The 17,133-nt window shown below is 37.7% G+C and overlaps 1 protein-coding gene across 2 annotated transcripts in view; it reads right to left on the bottom strand.

Moving 5' to 3' along the window:
• The window catches only part of LARP1B (La ribonucleoprotein 1B), a 157,216-nt gene that overhangs the window by 128,823 nt on the left and 11,260 nt on the right, over positions 1 to 17,133 (bottom strand). The window contains exons 4-7 of one of the 2 annotated variants that reach the window (XM_053578369.1): positions 12,299 to 12,488; positions 8,372 to 8,512; positions 2,161 to 2,304; positions 1,359 to 1,524 (exon numbers count right to left, since the gene is read on the bottom strand). In XM_053578369.1, the coding sequence (XP_053434344.1) occupies positions 1,359 to 1,524; positions 2,161 to 2,304; positions 8,372 to 8,512; positions 12,299 to 12,488 (641 nt within the window). The remainder of the gene's footprint in view (positions 1 to 1,358; positions 1,525 to 2,160; positions 2,305 to 8,371; positions 8,513 to 12,298; positions 12,489 to 17,133) is intronic. The other variant, XM_053578451.1, reaches the window with a different exon arrangement.

The raw sequence follows: 17,133 nt of genomic DNA, 5'->3' as shown, positions 1-17,133 counted from the left end.
AAGTCAGAATCATGATGCCTCAATGCCAGATCTGCACTAATCAAAGAATGATAACAATAACAAGCCACCTTTAAACCTGGTGCTCTACTACCATTTGCCAAAAACCCTACTGCTAAAATAACAAAAAAAGGAGGCATGACCAATGCCAGGTCTAACAGTTTGCTCAGTGTCCTAGGGGACATTATCATGTCCTACCTTAGAAGCTCTGGATTCTAAACTGCATGATCAGAAATTTTGTCAACACTGAAGTAGCTCTGCTCCTCCCTCACTTGAATGAGCACATTGAAGGCCGATTATCCTGACATGGAGTTGCATGTCCACTGTCAGGTCTCAGAAGGGGCCTGGCAGCAAGTGTTACAAAAAAGACAGGAATAGTGGTATGAAGTTGACAGCCACATGCCAGGCAAAACTTTCTGCCCATAAAAAGGCCCTTTTCTTCAGTGTTTGCATCAACTGTAACAAAAGAAGCAAGAATAAAATGAACAAGTTGCTCTGCATTGTAGCCAATCAAATCTACCATGAAGGCGCCTGGCAGATGCTGGTGAAGAAATTATTTTCTAGTAACACAGTAGGGTCCATTTTCTTTCTTAAATTAAAACAGATGTTTTAAAATGCTTATGCCCTTTCAAAAATAGACCTTTTCCTTCACCTTGTAAGGATAGGAAAAAAATTTCAAATTTTAGCAGATTGGTTATGCAAATCACTTGGGAACATTTTTTTCTTGCCACTATATAAATATGCAAAATATCCTATATAGTATACTCATATGCATAGAGTTTTTTTTTCTTAAAGACAATAAAACTAATATTCTCCTGAATCACATTCAGTACTCAGAAAGCAACTACCATGAGAACTAGAATAAGAAGTTCAAAGTAAAAGATTAGGTAGTCCCCTTTAATGTGCATCACAAAGAAAGGACTTAAAGAACAAAATTAGAATTCAGAAGGCAACTGCTAATACAAAAGTTAAACAATATCTACCATTTTTGTCATTTATGTTCAATTGCAAATTCTGATAGAAACACCTATTTGCAAATAATGAGCCAAGGTTTCACTTGTTCATTTTCAAATATACAAAGAAGTTTTATATTCTTATATTTACTTATATTATGTGATGACAACTACCGTCCTTTAAGGACATAATTATATAACAGTAAAGAAAGTGGGAGACTTCTGTAAACAGTATAGACCAAATACCTATTTTACTTATATTTCCTTAAAGACTCAAACGTTAACATTTTCCAACTTCTACTAATAGCTTAGAAAATGCATTATAATATATTCACTCTCAATGACATTAAAGTTTGATATTACTACAAATTTTACTATCCCATCTGCTTACATCTGACATCCACTTACATTTGACGCTTAATATACTCTTTAAGCAATGCTTCTTCTACAGGATACACCTGTACGCCTGTACCATCATCATAGTAATACATCATACTGGTATTAAGTTCTGTCTGAAATGGCTGATCAGTCCTTTCACCATGTTCTCGATAACCGTATGAATAATCAAAGTTCACTTGATGTGAATAAAGAAAAAGAAAGGTGATCACACATTAAGAAACAGTTACAAGAAAAATCCAAAGTGAAGTACATCAAGGAGTAACAAACATAAACCCATCTTTATCATCAGACAAAAAAAATTAATTAAATAGAGGACAATGTGAAAGGCTAACAGAAGGCTTGTTCACTTTTTCAAAGTTTACCTTTAAGAAAACGAAACTTATAGCCAGGAGTGTGGCGTGTGCCTGCAGTCTCAGTTACTTGGGAGGCTGAGGCAGGAGAATCACCTGAGCCCAGGAGTTTGAGGTTGCTGTGAGCTAGGATGCCACAGCACTCTACCGAGAGTGACAAAGTAAGACTCTCTCTCAAAAAAAAAAAACTTCATGTCATATATAATTATAGAAAGAAAGAACAGATTAATGATTGCCAGGGACTGGAGAAGATGTGGGATATGTATGACTCTAAAGAGAAGAAGACACAAGGAGTTCCTTTGTGCTGATGGGACAATTCTGTATCTTAATTGTGGTGTTAAGTATGGGAATCTATACCTGTGCTAAAATTGTATAGACCTACATATACACAAATGAACACATGTAAAATTTGGTGCAACTGAATAGGCTAGTCTAGTTTAAAAAAAAAATTCATGTCATACATCGAGGATTTCCTCTGCCTCGTCCTCTTCCTCGTCCTCGTCCTCTTCCCCGGCCTCTAAAGGAACCTCGGATATTACCACCCTCACTTCTCACACTGGAAACTTCATCTTGATCATCTCTCTTTTCTCTATCTCTCCTCCAACCTTTTAAAAAATAAAAATATTTTTATACAATCCAATTTGCAAGTAAAATAACATGACTATCTTTACAAAAACATAGTAACTACCCTCCCCCAGTATGTAATTAATTGATAGTAGCCGGGCATTCTTCAGATGTATACAAACTTACACTTCAATAAATTTAAGTATTTATCAGAAATATCTCTGGCATAAAATAGGCCCAAAAAGTAATAGCATAAAAAGGCATTCTAACAAGTAAAATAACATACTAAAAAGATACAGATGCTTTCCTAATTTTATACTGTTAAAGATTCAAGAAGTCCCAAGGCTGAGTTTGTACTGTATAAACCCTAAAAAATACTTTTCATAAAATGTTTAAAGAAAGAATGGCTCTATTTAAGTAAATGACATTCTTTCTAAAGATAAAAGGAAATTAAAATATGAAACAAATTAAGATAACTGAAGCAAAATATACATCTAGAATACATTCCTACTACTGTTTCTCTTATGCACAAATACATGCACACACAAATGTGCCAAACCAAACGAAAAAATACCTAAAAATAGAGCAAATGAAGAAATGCAAATGGCCAATAAATATAGAAAATGGTGCTCAGCCATTTTCCAATGGTGCTCATGGGCCATGAGAAATGCAAATTAAAACAATGAAAGTTTTCAATTTACCTAGTATGACAAACATTTTTAAGTCCATAATATTAAATGTGGGCAAAAAATGAAAAGGTAGAACATTTAGTTTACTGTGAAAGTGAAAACAGGTACAGTCGATCCTTTTAAAATCAATTTGGAATAATCTAATACATGTGAAGATATGCAAATCACACAGACAAGATTTCTCAACCTTAGCACTTTAAACTCTGGCAGGTTTAGTGTTATTCATGACTTCTACCCACCAGATGCATCTACTAAACCCCTCCGAATCCCCATTGCAAAAATCAGTAGTATCTCCAGACAATGTCGAATGTCCTCTGGGGAAAAATTCATTCTCATTGAGAACACTGCTCTAGATCCTATAATTCCATCCTCAATACTTAAAATAGTCTTTTTCGAACACTTGCCTCACATGACATACAGTACACTTAAAAACGTTTTTATAATTGGCTTGGCGCCTATAGCTCAGCGACTAGGGAGCCAGTCATATACACCAGAGCTGGTGGGTTGGAAGCCAGCCTGGGTCTGCCAAACAACGACAACCAAAAAATAGTTGGGCATTGTGGTGGGCACCTGTAGTCCCAGCTACTTGGGAGGCTGAGGCAAGAGAATTGCTTAAGCCCAAGAGTTTGAAGTTGCTGTGAGCTGTGACGCCAGGGCATTCTACCGAGGGTGACATAGTGAGATTCTGTCTCAAAAAAAAAAAAAAAAAAAAAAAAAAAAAAAAAAAAAATCACCCTACAGAGCCTCTTGTGTACTAGACAATATGCATACAAATGTTCATGGTAGTATTTTAATGCCAAAAAAACTAGAAATAATCCAAATCCCTACAAATAGAACAGATTTTCTCAAATAGTGAAACATCCCTTTGGGAGCAGGGGTGGGAAGGAGAATGAATTATAGCAATACAACAAATACACATAAGACTAAGTAAACAAAAATCCTGCCAAAGAATGTCAATAGAGTCATACTGCACAGCAATTTCAAAACATGCAAAAAAACAAAACATTCAAGTATATTTTTTCTGAGAAGAGAGACAAATGAATGAAATTTCAGAAGGCACAAAGGGAAATTTAAAAGGTAATAGTAACAAGCGTTTCTAAAACAGCATGATTAAGTATCTTGTGTTCATTTCATTGTTTTTTATAAATTTATATATTCTTATACACTGAATATTTAATAAGAAAAATTGTTCAAATTATTAGTATCCATTATTTACAGAATAAAATCTTAAAATGACATTTGAGAAACAATGGAACAAAAGGCAAAAAAGTCAATTTTTCTATGACAAGTTCTAATAAATTTCTTTAGAGATGGAAGGTCTTACTATGTTCCCTAGGCTGGAGGACAGTGGCTATTCACAGGCACAATTATTGTGCTTTAGAGCCTCCAACTGCTGGGCTCAAGCAATCCTCCTGCCTCACCTCAGTCTCATGAGTAGCTGGGGCTACAGCTGCATGACACCGCACCTGGCTAAGTCTTATAATTTTAAAGTCTCATCATAACCACAATTGAGAAAGATGTTACTCTTTACTAGATTTTAGATGACATTAAGAAATTAGTGTTGACTTTCCTAAATGATGCATTCCCTTAGGATATCAGTGATGAAGTGGTATATCAACACGTTACTTTTAAATGATTTCAGCAGATGGATGAATACAGGGAAATTGTTAAAACTAAATGGTGGCTCGACAGACATTCACTATACAATTCTTTCAACTTCTTGTATGTTTAAAGTTTATAATAACATATTGGTGGGGCCACACCCACGGTGCATCTTAGAATGGGTACAGGTGAAACTTACTAAAGGCAGAATACAAATGTCTACATACAATAACTAAGAAAATGCCATGAAGGCTTATGTTGAACAGTTTGATGAGAATATTTCAGATTGTATATGAAACCAGCACATTGTACCCCTTGATTGCACTAATGTACAAAGCTATGATTTAATTAAAAAAAACATATTGGAACTTTTTAATGGTAATATGTAAAGTTTTCTTAAGCCTTCTTATGCATTCACAGGACAACATGCTTTATTAGACGTAAAAGATCTCAGCAGAAAACTATAAAATCAAACACTTACCCTGTTTACACATACCCTTCTGTCCTTTGCTTTCTTGAATTACAGCAAACCCTACTGAAATAACTTTCTGAGGAATTATTTTTTATCAAAATAAAACCAGTAAGTGAAAGACTGATAGGACACTTTATATTGGATGGATCAGCCTAACAACACCTGAACTAAATCTTAACGCAAATGAAAGTAATACATCCATTTTACTTCTCCTGTTGTGATACATTAGGAAGTACAAACTTTAACATATTCCTAAAAAACAAAACAAACAAAAAAAAAAACTCTGCACCTAATCAACCTTCTAAATCAGTGGTTCTCAGCTTGTGGGTCATGACCCACAGGAACTGTATTAAAGGCTCGTGGCATTAGGAAGGTTGAGAACCACTGCTCTAGATCTTATTACCAGTTATATATAGAAGAGATAAAGAAACATGATAAAGAATATCATCCAGGCTGGGCGCTTGGGCTCATGCCTGTAATCCCAGCACTTTGGAAGCTGTGGCAGACAGATTGCCTGAACTCATAGGTTCCAGACCAGCCTGAGCCACAGCGAGACCTTGTCTCTAAAAAACATAGCCAGGCGTTGTGGTGGGCACCTGTAGTCCCAGCTACTTGGGAGGCTGAGGCAAGAGAATTGCTTAAGCCCAAGAGCTTGAGGTTGCTGTGAGCTGTGATGCCATAGCACTCTACCAAGGGTGACAATGTGAGACTCTGTCTCAAAAAAATATAATACAGGCTTGGTGCCCGTAGCACAGTGGTTATGGTGCCAGCCACATGCACCGAGGCTGATGGGTTCGAACCGCCTCAAAAATAGTTGGGCATTGTGGCAGGCGCCTGTCATCCCAGCTACTTGGGAGGCTGAGGCAAGAGACTTGCTTACGCTCAAGAGTTGGAGGTTGCTGTGAGCTGCGATGCCATACATTCTATGGAGGGCAATATAGTGAGACTCTGCCTCAAAAAAAAAAAAAAAAAAAAAAAAAAAAACAATACAATGAAGAATATTGTCCAATCCAAAATATGGTAAATTCCGTAAGACATAGGACCTAACAAAGAACTAAGAAAGAAACTTTGCTGATGAGAATGTAAAATGGGGCTGGGTGTGGTGGCTAACGCCCGTAATCCTAACCCTCTGGGAGGCTAGGGTGGGTGGACTGCCTGAGCTTACAAGTTTGAGACCAGCCTGAGCCCGAGGCAAGACCCTGTCTCTAAAAATAGCCAGGCATTATGGTGGGTGCCTTTAGTCCCAGCTACTTGGGAAGCTGAGGCAAAAGAATCACTTGAGCCCAAAGTTTGAGGTTGCTGTGAGCTATGATGCCACAGCGCTCTGAGGGCAACAAAATGAGACTCTGTCTCAAAAAAAAAAAAAAAAAAAATGCAAAATGGTACAAGTAATTTGGTAGTTTCTTATAATATTAAATATATAGCTACCATACAACCTAGCAAAAGAGTTACTTGAGAAACAGACATGACCACACAGGATCTATACACAAATGTTTATAGCAGCATTACTCATAAAGGCCAAAAACTGTAAATAAACCAATTTTCCATCAACAGATGAATGAATGGAAAAAGGACTGTATACATTGAACAGAATACTATTTGGAAATAAAGAGGTAAAATCTACTGATATATAAAATAATATAGATGAATCCAAAATGCTGAGTACAAGGTGACATAATAGTATACAGGGTGGCCATAAAGTATAATGTGCATTATACAGTTTCATTGACATGCAGTTTTATAGAAGATAAATCTAACTTATGAAAACAGTAAGGAGATAAGTGGTTGGGGATGATGAGAGTAATGTGAGTACAGTTTAATATATGTAATTTGTAACTCAGTAAAGTTTTTTTTTTTTTTTTTTACTTTTGAAGTAGAGTTTCACTCTATTACCTTGGGTAGAGCGCCGTAGCTCATAGCAACCTCAAACTCTTGGGTTCAAGCAATCTTCTTGCCTCAGTTTTTTATTTTTAGTTAAGATGAGGTCTTGCTCTTGCTCAGGCTGGTCTCAAACTCATGAACTTAAGTAATACACATGCCTTGGCCTCCCAGAGTACTAGGATTACAGGTATGAGCCACCGTACCTGGCCCTAAAGTTGTTTTTTTTTAAAAAGGGTCCAGAAGCTACCCAGAAGATGCTTTCATTAGCCAAATCTGAGACAGTTTTGAGCATCAAATTAAACAATCATAGCAAGAGATTAAATAAGATATGAGCTCACACTGAAAATGGAAGATTGTTCCTCATAGAATGCCAACTAACAAATATAGAAAGAATGATGCTGTGAGAAAAAATCAACTATGCAACCATTATAGTAATAACTGAACCCAGCAAGAATCATCAATGAAAGTTAAAGCTTGTTTGAGCAAGTCTGGTAAGAAAATGATCATTGGCCAGGACCAGTGGCTTATACCTGTAATCCTAGCACCCTGGGAGTCTGAGGTGGGAGGATCACTTGAGCTCAAGTTCAAGACCAGGCTGAGCAACAAGATCTCACATATACCAAAAATAAAAAAAAAATTAGTAGCCAAGCATATGGCAGGCGCCTGTAGTCCCAGCTACTAAGAAAGCTAAGGCAAGATGATCTCTTATGCCCAAGAATTTGATGGTGCTGTGAACTACGATGATGTCATGGCACTTTAGCCAAGGCAACAGAGTGAGACTCTTGTCTCAAAAAATAAAAATTAAAAAAAATAAAAAAGCTTAGTACACAACTTCAACCAAAGGATGTGAACAGCATCAATAATGGGACAGACCAAGATCGTGCCTGTTTCCATGTGATACATTAAGAAAACCATGTATCTTTTGTAGTATCCCTGCCAAAACTTCATAACCCAAATCCAGTGACATGGAGTCATCAGAAAACCCAAAATGAGAAATATCTACAGCCTACAGCCTATTTGTCTTCAGAAATATCACAGATTAATGGAGCCTAAGAAGAAAACACAACTAAAAGCAATGTGTGATCCCAAATTGGATTCTGGAAAAGAAAAACTATACAGGCTGGGCGGCACCTGTGGCTCAAAGGAGTAAGGCACTGGCCCCATATGCCGGAGGTGGCGGGTTCAAACCCAGCCCCAGGCAAAAAGAAAAACTATAAAGGACATTAGAACATTGGGAAAATGTGCCCATGAACAGTCACACTGTATTAATGTTAGGTTTAATTTGTTAACTGTGCTCTGGTTATATTCTTACAAAATATACTCAGAAGGTCCTTAGAGTTAAAGGGACACAGCATCTGCTATTTATTTCCCAAATAGTTTATACTATATACATGGTCACTAAAATAATGAGCATAAGATTCAAGTTCTTCCCTTGGTCATTTTTTGCTTAGAATAGTTACTTACTTCGTGTATCATTTCTCCTATTGTTATGTGCAGGTTTATTTGCCTCAGGTTGACATCTTGAGCTGTTCCGGGATCCGGGTCTTTCTTGACTGTCTGGTCTTACATCATTTAAGTGAAGTGGTACCCACCTGTGCTTATTAGCTTGAAGGAAAAAAAATGCAGTCATTTAATGATGATGCACAATTTTCACTAAAGCCCTGTAATTTGAAAACACTGAATTTTAATTAAATAAGTGAAAGACTTAATTTCTCTTTAAAAGGATTATTTGTAGAGTACCAAAAGAAGATTTCCTTCTCTCATAGAGAAAGTTTATTTCCTTGATAAACTTATTTGTGCAAATGTAACTTTTCTAAAAATTAAGTGAAAAGTCAGTGTCAGGTACAGTGGCATGCACTTGTAGTCTCAGCTGTGCAGGAGGCTGAGGTAGGAGAATCACATGAGTCTAGGAAACCAGCTTGAACAGGATGATACCCACTTCTCAAAAAAAAAAAAAAAAAAGCCAGTAATAAATTTTCACTGGAATTCTAAGTAAAAATGCTCATTCTTCTGTTTAATTGTGATGTATATGCTATTCAAAATAGTACATATACATACTACTTTTGTCTAATAGTTGACTCTCAGGCTTCAGAATGGGCAAATCTGATAACATACTAGAATGTACACATGGGAAAGTTAGCCTTTTGGTTCAAAACATTTATAATTTCTGGTCACTGTCTAAAATATTCATTTATCTAGCATTATGAATAATGAAGTTTCTCAAAATCTAAGAGTGCTAAGTATAAAATCTGTCTAATTTGACATAATTTTTTATAGCTATTACACATGCTCCTAACTTAAGAAAAAAGACATAAGCAATTTAACTTTTCTTGAGGAATAAATGATAATGTAACTAATTGTTACGGCTATACTAAAATTCTAGATATCATCTGTTCATTGGTTCCATAGTTAAAGTTTCAAAATATTCAATATTCTGTCTTAACTACATTTTCTACCAAAACAGAAAAAACTGCCAAGGTAATTAAGGGAAAAAGAATAATAGTGTGGCTACAGTACTGATAGCCTACAAACAATGGATCACATGAGGAAAAGAGAATATCAAAGTATCCAAAATCTCTCAAGCCTATTTCTATACATTCCATCAATGAGAGTCCCTGGCATAAACAAGGTTTTCTTTTGAAATAAAAAATGTGTACTCTAGGAGATCATTCTATGGCTTAATATATGAAGTAATCTAACCACAAAACACCTAGCTAGCTTTAGTGTTGACAAGTGACAAAGTGGTTAAAAAATGGGGAGAAATTTTTCTAGCAACTATTTTCTTATTGTAACCACTTTTGAGCAATTAGCCTTGGTTTGTTGTATCAAATGAGCCTGCTTAAAACCTACTGCAGCTAAGGATTAGATAGATTAAAAAGACAAACTATTCAAGTAAATGCTCAGTATATGGCAGGTTGTTAGTTCTAGTATTAAGTTGGCTGGCAACTTTTAGTTCATTAAATATGAAATGTCTGATTTCAAATCTGAAGTTTATTATATGTCAAACAAGGAGTATAATCAGATTATGTGCCTAATCTATCAATACAATTTTACTATTTTTTTTTTTTTTTTTTTTTTTTTTTTTTTTGAGACAGAGGCTCACTATGTCACCTTCAGTAGAGTGCTCTAGCATCATAGCTCACAGCAACCTAAAACTCTTGGGCTTAAGCAATTCTCTTGCCTCAGCCTCCCAAGTAGCTGGAACTACAGGTGTCCACCACAACACCTGGCTATTTTTTGGTTGCAGTTGTCATTGTTGTTAAGTAGGCCTCAGCTGGGCTCAAACCTGCCAGCTCTGGTGTATGTGGCCAGCACCCTACTCACTGAGCTATGGGCGTCAACCCCAATTTTACTACCTTAACACTACCTTGTGTATGCCAGCAGCAAAGATGCAAAGGCATTTTCCACAGATTGAGAACTGAATATTTTTCCTTGCAAGAGCTGGTGTAAGGTCTGGCGAATATGGTAAATGACAGTGTTTCCAAGCCGAACTTCTGTAATTTGAGCAGCATTGTTGGTGTAACAGCCATAGTCTAGCAAGAGATTGGCCTCCCTTTCTTTTTTCTTTTTTTTGTGATTTTTGGCCGGGGCTGGGTTTGAACCCGCCACCTCCGGCATATGGACCAGTGCCCTATTCCTTGAGCCACAGGCACCGCCCTGGCCTCCCTTTCTATTGACCAATCTCTACTGCTTAATCAAAGCATCTTTATCATGTCATTCAATTGGTTGCAGTAGACATTTGCTATAATTGACTAACCAGGTTTCATGAAATTGAAGTGGATAATACCAGTGCTGTATCACCAAATAGACACCATTAGCTTTTTTTGATGAATATTCAATTTTGGATGTTTTGGCATTTCATCTTTATCCAACCATTGTGCCAAATGCTTGTTATTGTCAAAAAGAATCCATTTTCATCACATGTAACAACATGGTATAGAAATGGTTCACCTTTAAGTCTTCTGATGCTCATTAATTCATGTGTAATTCATCTATCCAGCTTCTTTACCCTGTTGATTTGTTTCAAATGGTTCAGTACTACTAAAATAGTAATATCAAACCTTGCTGCTAATTCACATATAGGTTGAGCTATACTTGTTCCCACTACCACTTTCAGCTCATCATTATCTACCTTGGTCTCAGGTTACCCACATGGGCTCATTTTCAAGATGAAAATCACCAGAATGAAACTTCTCAAATGATCAGTATAGTGTGCATTCATTATCCTTCTCAAACACTTTACTGATATTTCAAGCTGTCTACACTGCATTGGTTCCAGGATGGAACTCATTAAAAAATTATACAAATTGGCTAGGCGCAATGGCATGCCCATAATCCTAGCACTCTGGGAGGCTGAGGGGAGCAGATTGCCTGAGCTCAATGGTTCAAAACCAGTCTGAGCCAGAATGAGACTTCATCTCTAAATATATCTGAGCGTTGTGGTGGGGGCCTATAGTCCCAGCTACTTGGGAGGCTGAGGCAAGAGTATCGCTTAAGCCCAAGTGATGGAGGTTGCTGTGAGTTGTGATGCCATGGCCCTCTACCAAGGGCGAAAAAGTGAGACCCTCTCTCAAAAAAAAATTACAAATGTTTTACTTATCCATGGTTTCACAAAAATTGCTCTAAAAAAATCTGAACAATAATCATAAGCTAAAGTGTGGTTTGAAAAATGAAGATGCACCTCACAATTAAAAAAAAACAAACAAGGGCGGCACCTGTGGCTCAAGGAGTAGGGCGCTGGTCCCATATGCCAGCGGTAGTGGGTTCAAACCCAGCCCTGGCCAAAAACCAAAAAAAAAAAAAAAAAAAAAAAAAACAAGAAATGATAGAGCTCACAGTTCAGTGGGTAGGGCACCAGCTACATAGGAGGCTGGCGGGTTTGAACCCGGTCTGGGCCAGCTAAACAACAATAACAACTGCAACAACAACAACAAAATAGCCAGGCATTGTGACAGTTGCCTATAGTCAGTCCCAGCTACCAGGGAGGTTGAGGCAAGAGAATCTTTTAAGCCTAAGAGTTTGAGATTGCTGTGAGCTGTGACGCCATGGTACTCTACCAAGGGCGACAATGAAGAAAGTGTTCAATTTTCTCAGTACTCCCTAAATACAGAGCAGTTCCAATGCAGACAACTTTCCAAGAATACATTTCCAACCATATAGTGGAACGTCATTCCATTTTCTTGAATACAGTACAAGTTAAATGCAAAAAAGTCTACTAGTTCAGACATGTTACCAAAGCAAATCAGTTACCACTGCAGATCATTTATCCCGAAGAAATATAAAATACACATTTTTTACTACCAGGGATCAAATGAATAAATATAATTTTTCATTACTACAATTTTCTTCAAAAATTTAAAATCAAAATGAAGAAGATATAGATCAACTGACCTCTCTTTCGTTGATTACTTGACTGAGCCTCATCCTCACTGACATTTTCACCAGGACCATCTAATTTTGTTTCCCTGTTTTCTTTGCTCTCACTGTTACTTCTCTTTTCAACCTTCTCTTCTTTTTCCTTTCTATTTTGTAGTTTCTTATTTCCTTGACTGATGACATTCTGACACTGCAAAAAGGTTTTCTGAATGAAATAATTGTCATTAACATTTTCACTAACATATCCAAAAATATGTAATATAGCTTACCTAAAGATTAGAAAATAATAAAATTATTAAAAATAAATACTTTTCAAGTCTTTTTTTTTTTTTTTACGAATTGAATCAATATTTTAATTTTCAAATACATTATAAATGTCTAGGAAATATACGTTTAGGTAAATTATTTTTTTTTTTTACTTACTTTTCCTGTATACTTCAAAAGTCATTATTAAAAGTAAAGCTGTCAACTGAGAAAACTATTTGCTAAGTATTTGATAAAATACTTGTATATAAAATATATAATGAACTCTCCAAACTCAGTAATAGGTAAGGCAATGTGCAATACCTTACACCTATAATCCTAGCATTCTAAGAGGCCTACCACTGTGGGAAGGAAGCAGAAGCAGGAAGATCACTTGGACTCAGGAGCTCAAGACCAGCCTGACTAAAAGCAAGACCCTGTCTGTACTAAAAATGATAGGTTTGATGGTCCATGCCTATAGCCCTAGCTACTCAGGAGACTGAGGCAAGAGGATCCCTTGAGCCCAGGAGAGAGCTGGGTGGTGCCTGTGGCTCAGTGGGTAGGGCACCGGCCCCATATACCAAGGGTGGCAGGTTCAAACCCAGCCCCAGCCAAACTGCAACAACAACAAAAAAATAGCCAGGTGTTGTGGCGGGCGCTTGTAGTCCCAGCTAATACTCGGCAGGCTGAGGCAAATGACTCGCCTAAGCCCTGGAGTTGGAGGTTGCTGTGAGCTGTGTGATGCCACAACACTCTACCGAGGGTGATAAAGTAAGACTCTGTCTCAAAAAAAAGGTTGCAGTGAGCTGTAAGGATACCACCACTCTCTACCCAGGGCAAGTCTCAAAAACAAAACAAAAAACAAAACTCAGTAATAACTCTGTTTTTAAAAAACGGGTAAGCTTGGGGCGGCTCCTGTGGCTCAGTCGGTAAGGCGCCAGCCCCATATACCGAGGGTGGCGGGTTCAAACCCGGCCCTGGCCAAACTGCAACCAAAAAATAGCCGGGCGTTGTGGCGGGCGCCTGTAGTCCCAGCTACTCGGGAGGCTGAGGCAGGAGAATCGCTTAAGCCCAGGAGTTGGAGGTTGCTGTGAGCTGTGTGAGGCCACAGCACTCTACAGAGGGCCATAAAGTGAGACTCTGTCTCTACAAAAAAAAAAAAAAAAAAAAAAATGGGTAAGCTTGATCAGCTACTTACAAAAACCTATACTGATAGCAAATATATGAAAAGATAATCAACATCATTAGAGAAATACAAATTAAAGCTACATGCAGGCTGGGCACGGTGCCTCATGCCTATAATCCTAGCACTTTGGTAGGCTGAGGTGGGTGGATCATGTGAGCGTAAGAGTTCAAGACCAGCCTGAGCAAGAGTGAGATCCCATCTCCACTAAAAATAGAAAAACTAGCCTGGCACTGTGGCAGGTGCTGTCTAGTTCCAGCTACTTGGAAGGCCAAGGCAAGGGGATTGCTCAAGCTCAAGAGTTTGAGGTTGCTGTGAGCAAAGACACCATGACACACTACCTAGGGGCAACAGAGTGAGACTTGTCTCAAATAATAAAGCCACATGCAATACCACTACACAATTATCAGAATGGCTAAAATTTTAAAACTGACCATATTAAGAGTGGTAAGATAGAGTAACTGGAATTTTTATACACTGTTGGTAGAAGTACAAATTTGGCAGTTCCTTTAAAACCTAAACAAATAGCTACCATATGATCCAGACTAGTCATTTACCCCCATCAAAAAGAAAGCATATTTTATATAAAATTTTAATTATGAAAGCAGCTCAGAAAGATACCTCTAAAATACCAAGGAGCTTTCTAGAGGGGTAACCTATATAGTTTTCTGGTTACGTTTTCACTTGACATGTATCCATAGCAATTTGTAATTTGTGTAGTAGTAGCAGCTTGTAGTTGTTGATAAATTAAATAGCCAGGCTGGGTGCAATGGCTCATACCTGTAATCCTAGCACTCTGGGAGGCCCATACAAGTGGATCACCTGAGCCCACGGGTTTTATATAACCCTTGCAAAATTTTATATAGTAATGTTCATATGGCAGTTTTATTTGTAACAGCCAAAAACTAGCATCAACTCAAATGTCCATTAACAGACTGTGTTATGTATACACAATAGAATACTATTCAGCAACAAAAAGGAATGAACTACGGATACACACAACATGCTAAGTAAAAGCTAACAAAATAAAGTATCCACAGTATACTTCCACAAATTATAAAATTCTAGAAAATCCAAATTAATTTAGTGACAGAAAGTATAACATGGTTGCCTAGGCTGGTGAGCGTGAATAAGATAGGGAGAATTGCAAAGGAGCAAGAGAAAACTTTGGGGGTAATATAGTTTAGTAAGTTCATTATCTTGTTTGTAGTGATGGCTTCACAGGTCTACACAGATCAAAATTTATCAAATTATACACTTTATGTATTTTTATTTTAATATATTATGTGTCATTTTTACCTCAATTAAATGTATTTACTTTTTTTTTTTTTTTTTTTTTTAGAGTCTCATTCTGCCACCCTGAGTAGAGTCCCCTGGCATCATAGCTCACAGCAACCTCAAACTCTTGGACTCAAGCCCTCTTCCTGCCTCAGCCTCCTAAGCAGCTGGGACTATAGGTGCCCACCACAACACCTAGCTAGTTTTTTAAATTTTAGTAGGGGGGGGATCTCACCCTTACTCAGGCTGGTCTTGACCTCTTGAGCTCAGGTGATCCACCTGCCTCAGCCTCCCAGAGTGCTAGGATTACAGGTGTGAGCCACCATGTCTCACCTATTTAACTCATCAACAACTATAAGCCAATACTACTACACAAATTACAAATTGCTGTGGGCACAGTGTCAAAGTGAACACATGTAACCAAAAAACTATATAGGTTACTCCTCAAAAAAGCCCTTCGGTATTTTAGAGGCATCTTTCTGAGCTGCTTTCATAGTTAAAATTAAAAATCCATTCACTGCACACTTACTGATCTGTGCGCACACGAAGGTCTGACAATTAAGTATGTTAACTCGTCCTAGAAAAAGGATACATAGCTCACCGCTGAGTATCACTACAGTTCCTTTCAAAGTACTCCCAATGAGAAGCTATGCACCAACACCAGCACCTTCAAAGCAATTTTAGAACTTTTTCTGGAATGACCATTAAAGCTGGCATCATAACAGGGTTTGATAATTAGTTTGCAAACTTGACACTGTGCACTTAGGTTGGAAACACTGTACAAACAACTCAGCAAGGTTTCATAACCTTGGTCTATCACTATCTTGTAACTGTGTTTGTGTCAACATGTGGCAGTGTCTTGCTGAGTGGTATTCATTAATATTTTTTTTCTGAGACAGAATTTCATTATGTCAACCTCCGTCTCAGAGTGTCCTGGCATCACAGCTCACAGCAACTTCAAACTCTTGGGCTTAAGTGATTCTCTTGCCTTAGCCTCCCAAGTAGCTGGGACTACAGGTGCCTGCTACAATGCCCAGCTATTTTTTGTCGCAGCTGTCATTGTTGTTTAGCTGGCCCAGGCCGGGTTTGAATCCGCCAGCCTCAGTCTATGTCCCTGGCGCGGTAACCACTATAACTACAGGTGCCGAGCCTCATTAATATTCTTGCGTGTTTTTGTGTGCCATACGAAGATAGCTCTGAAGGTTATTCCAGAAAGTTCCAAAATTGCTTTGAAGGTGGACTAGACACTGGCATTGGTGCACAGCTTCCCAAAGGAAATACTTCAAAAGTTAACTGCAGTGATATTCATTAATGAGGTATGTAGCACTTTTTCTTTTTTTTTTTTTGTAGTTTTTTTTGGCCGGGGCTGGGTTTGAACCCGCCACCTCTGGCATATGGGGTCGGCGCCCTACTCCTTTGAGCCACAGGCGCTGCCCAATGTAGCACTTTTTTCTAGGATGAGTTCACAAACTTAATTGTCACACCTCATATAGTACATACATGCATGTATAAATTATCCCTTCAACATGTACTGAAAAGACTATAAGAAAAGATGCATATATTAGCTCAAATTTTGAAACACAAAATGGGCTTCATTCATATATTAAAAATTAATCTCCTGTCTCGGTACCCGTAGTACAGTGGTTATGGTATCCGCCACATGCACAGAGGCTGGCAGGTTTGAACCCATCCTGGGCCAGCTAAAGGATAATGACAACTGCAGCAAAAAAATAGCCAGGTGTTGTGGCCGGCACCTGTAGTCCCAGCTACTTGGGAGGCTGAGACAAAAGAATCGCTTAAGCCCAAGAGTTGGAGGTTGCTGTAAGCTGTGACACCATGACACTCTACCAAGGGATAGTAAGACTTTGTCACACACACACACACACACAAAAATTCATCTCCTTATTTTAATCATTACAAAAAGATGACTACCAGGTTCATTTCCCCTTTCCCAGACATAAGATTACCTCATAAGAACAAAAGATAAGGAGAATATAATGAATGAAATCAGGCATCTGAAAACTGGCCAAAACTTTAAAAGAGGTAGCTGCCAAGTTTTCAGCACCTCTTCATCAATGTATATGATTTTATAAAAATGCAAAATTTTGAGTATAATTTGTAATTATGTGTTCATAGTACACATATT

The sequence above is a fragment of the Nycticebus coucang genome, chromosome 1 (assembly GCF_027406575.1).
Source record: "Nycticebus coucang isolate mNycCou1 chromosome 1, mNycCou1.pri, whole genome shotgun sequence".
Classification (NCBI taxonomy): Eukaryota; Metazoa; Chordata; class Mammalia; order Primates; family Lorisidae; genus Nycticebus; species Nycticebus coucang.
Note: the sequence above shows the minus strand (reverse complement) of the source record. Positions and strands in the feature narration are given on the sequence as shown.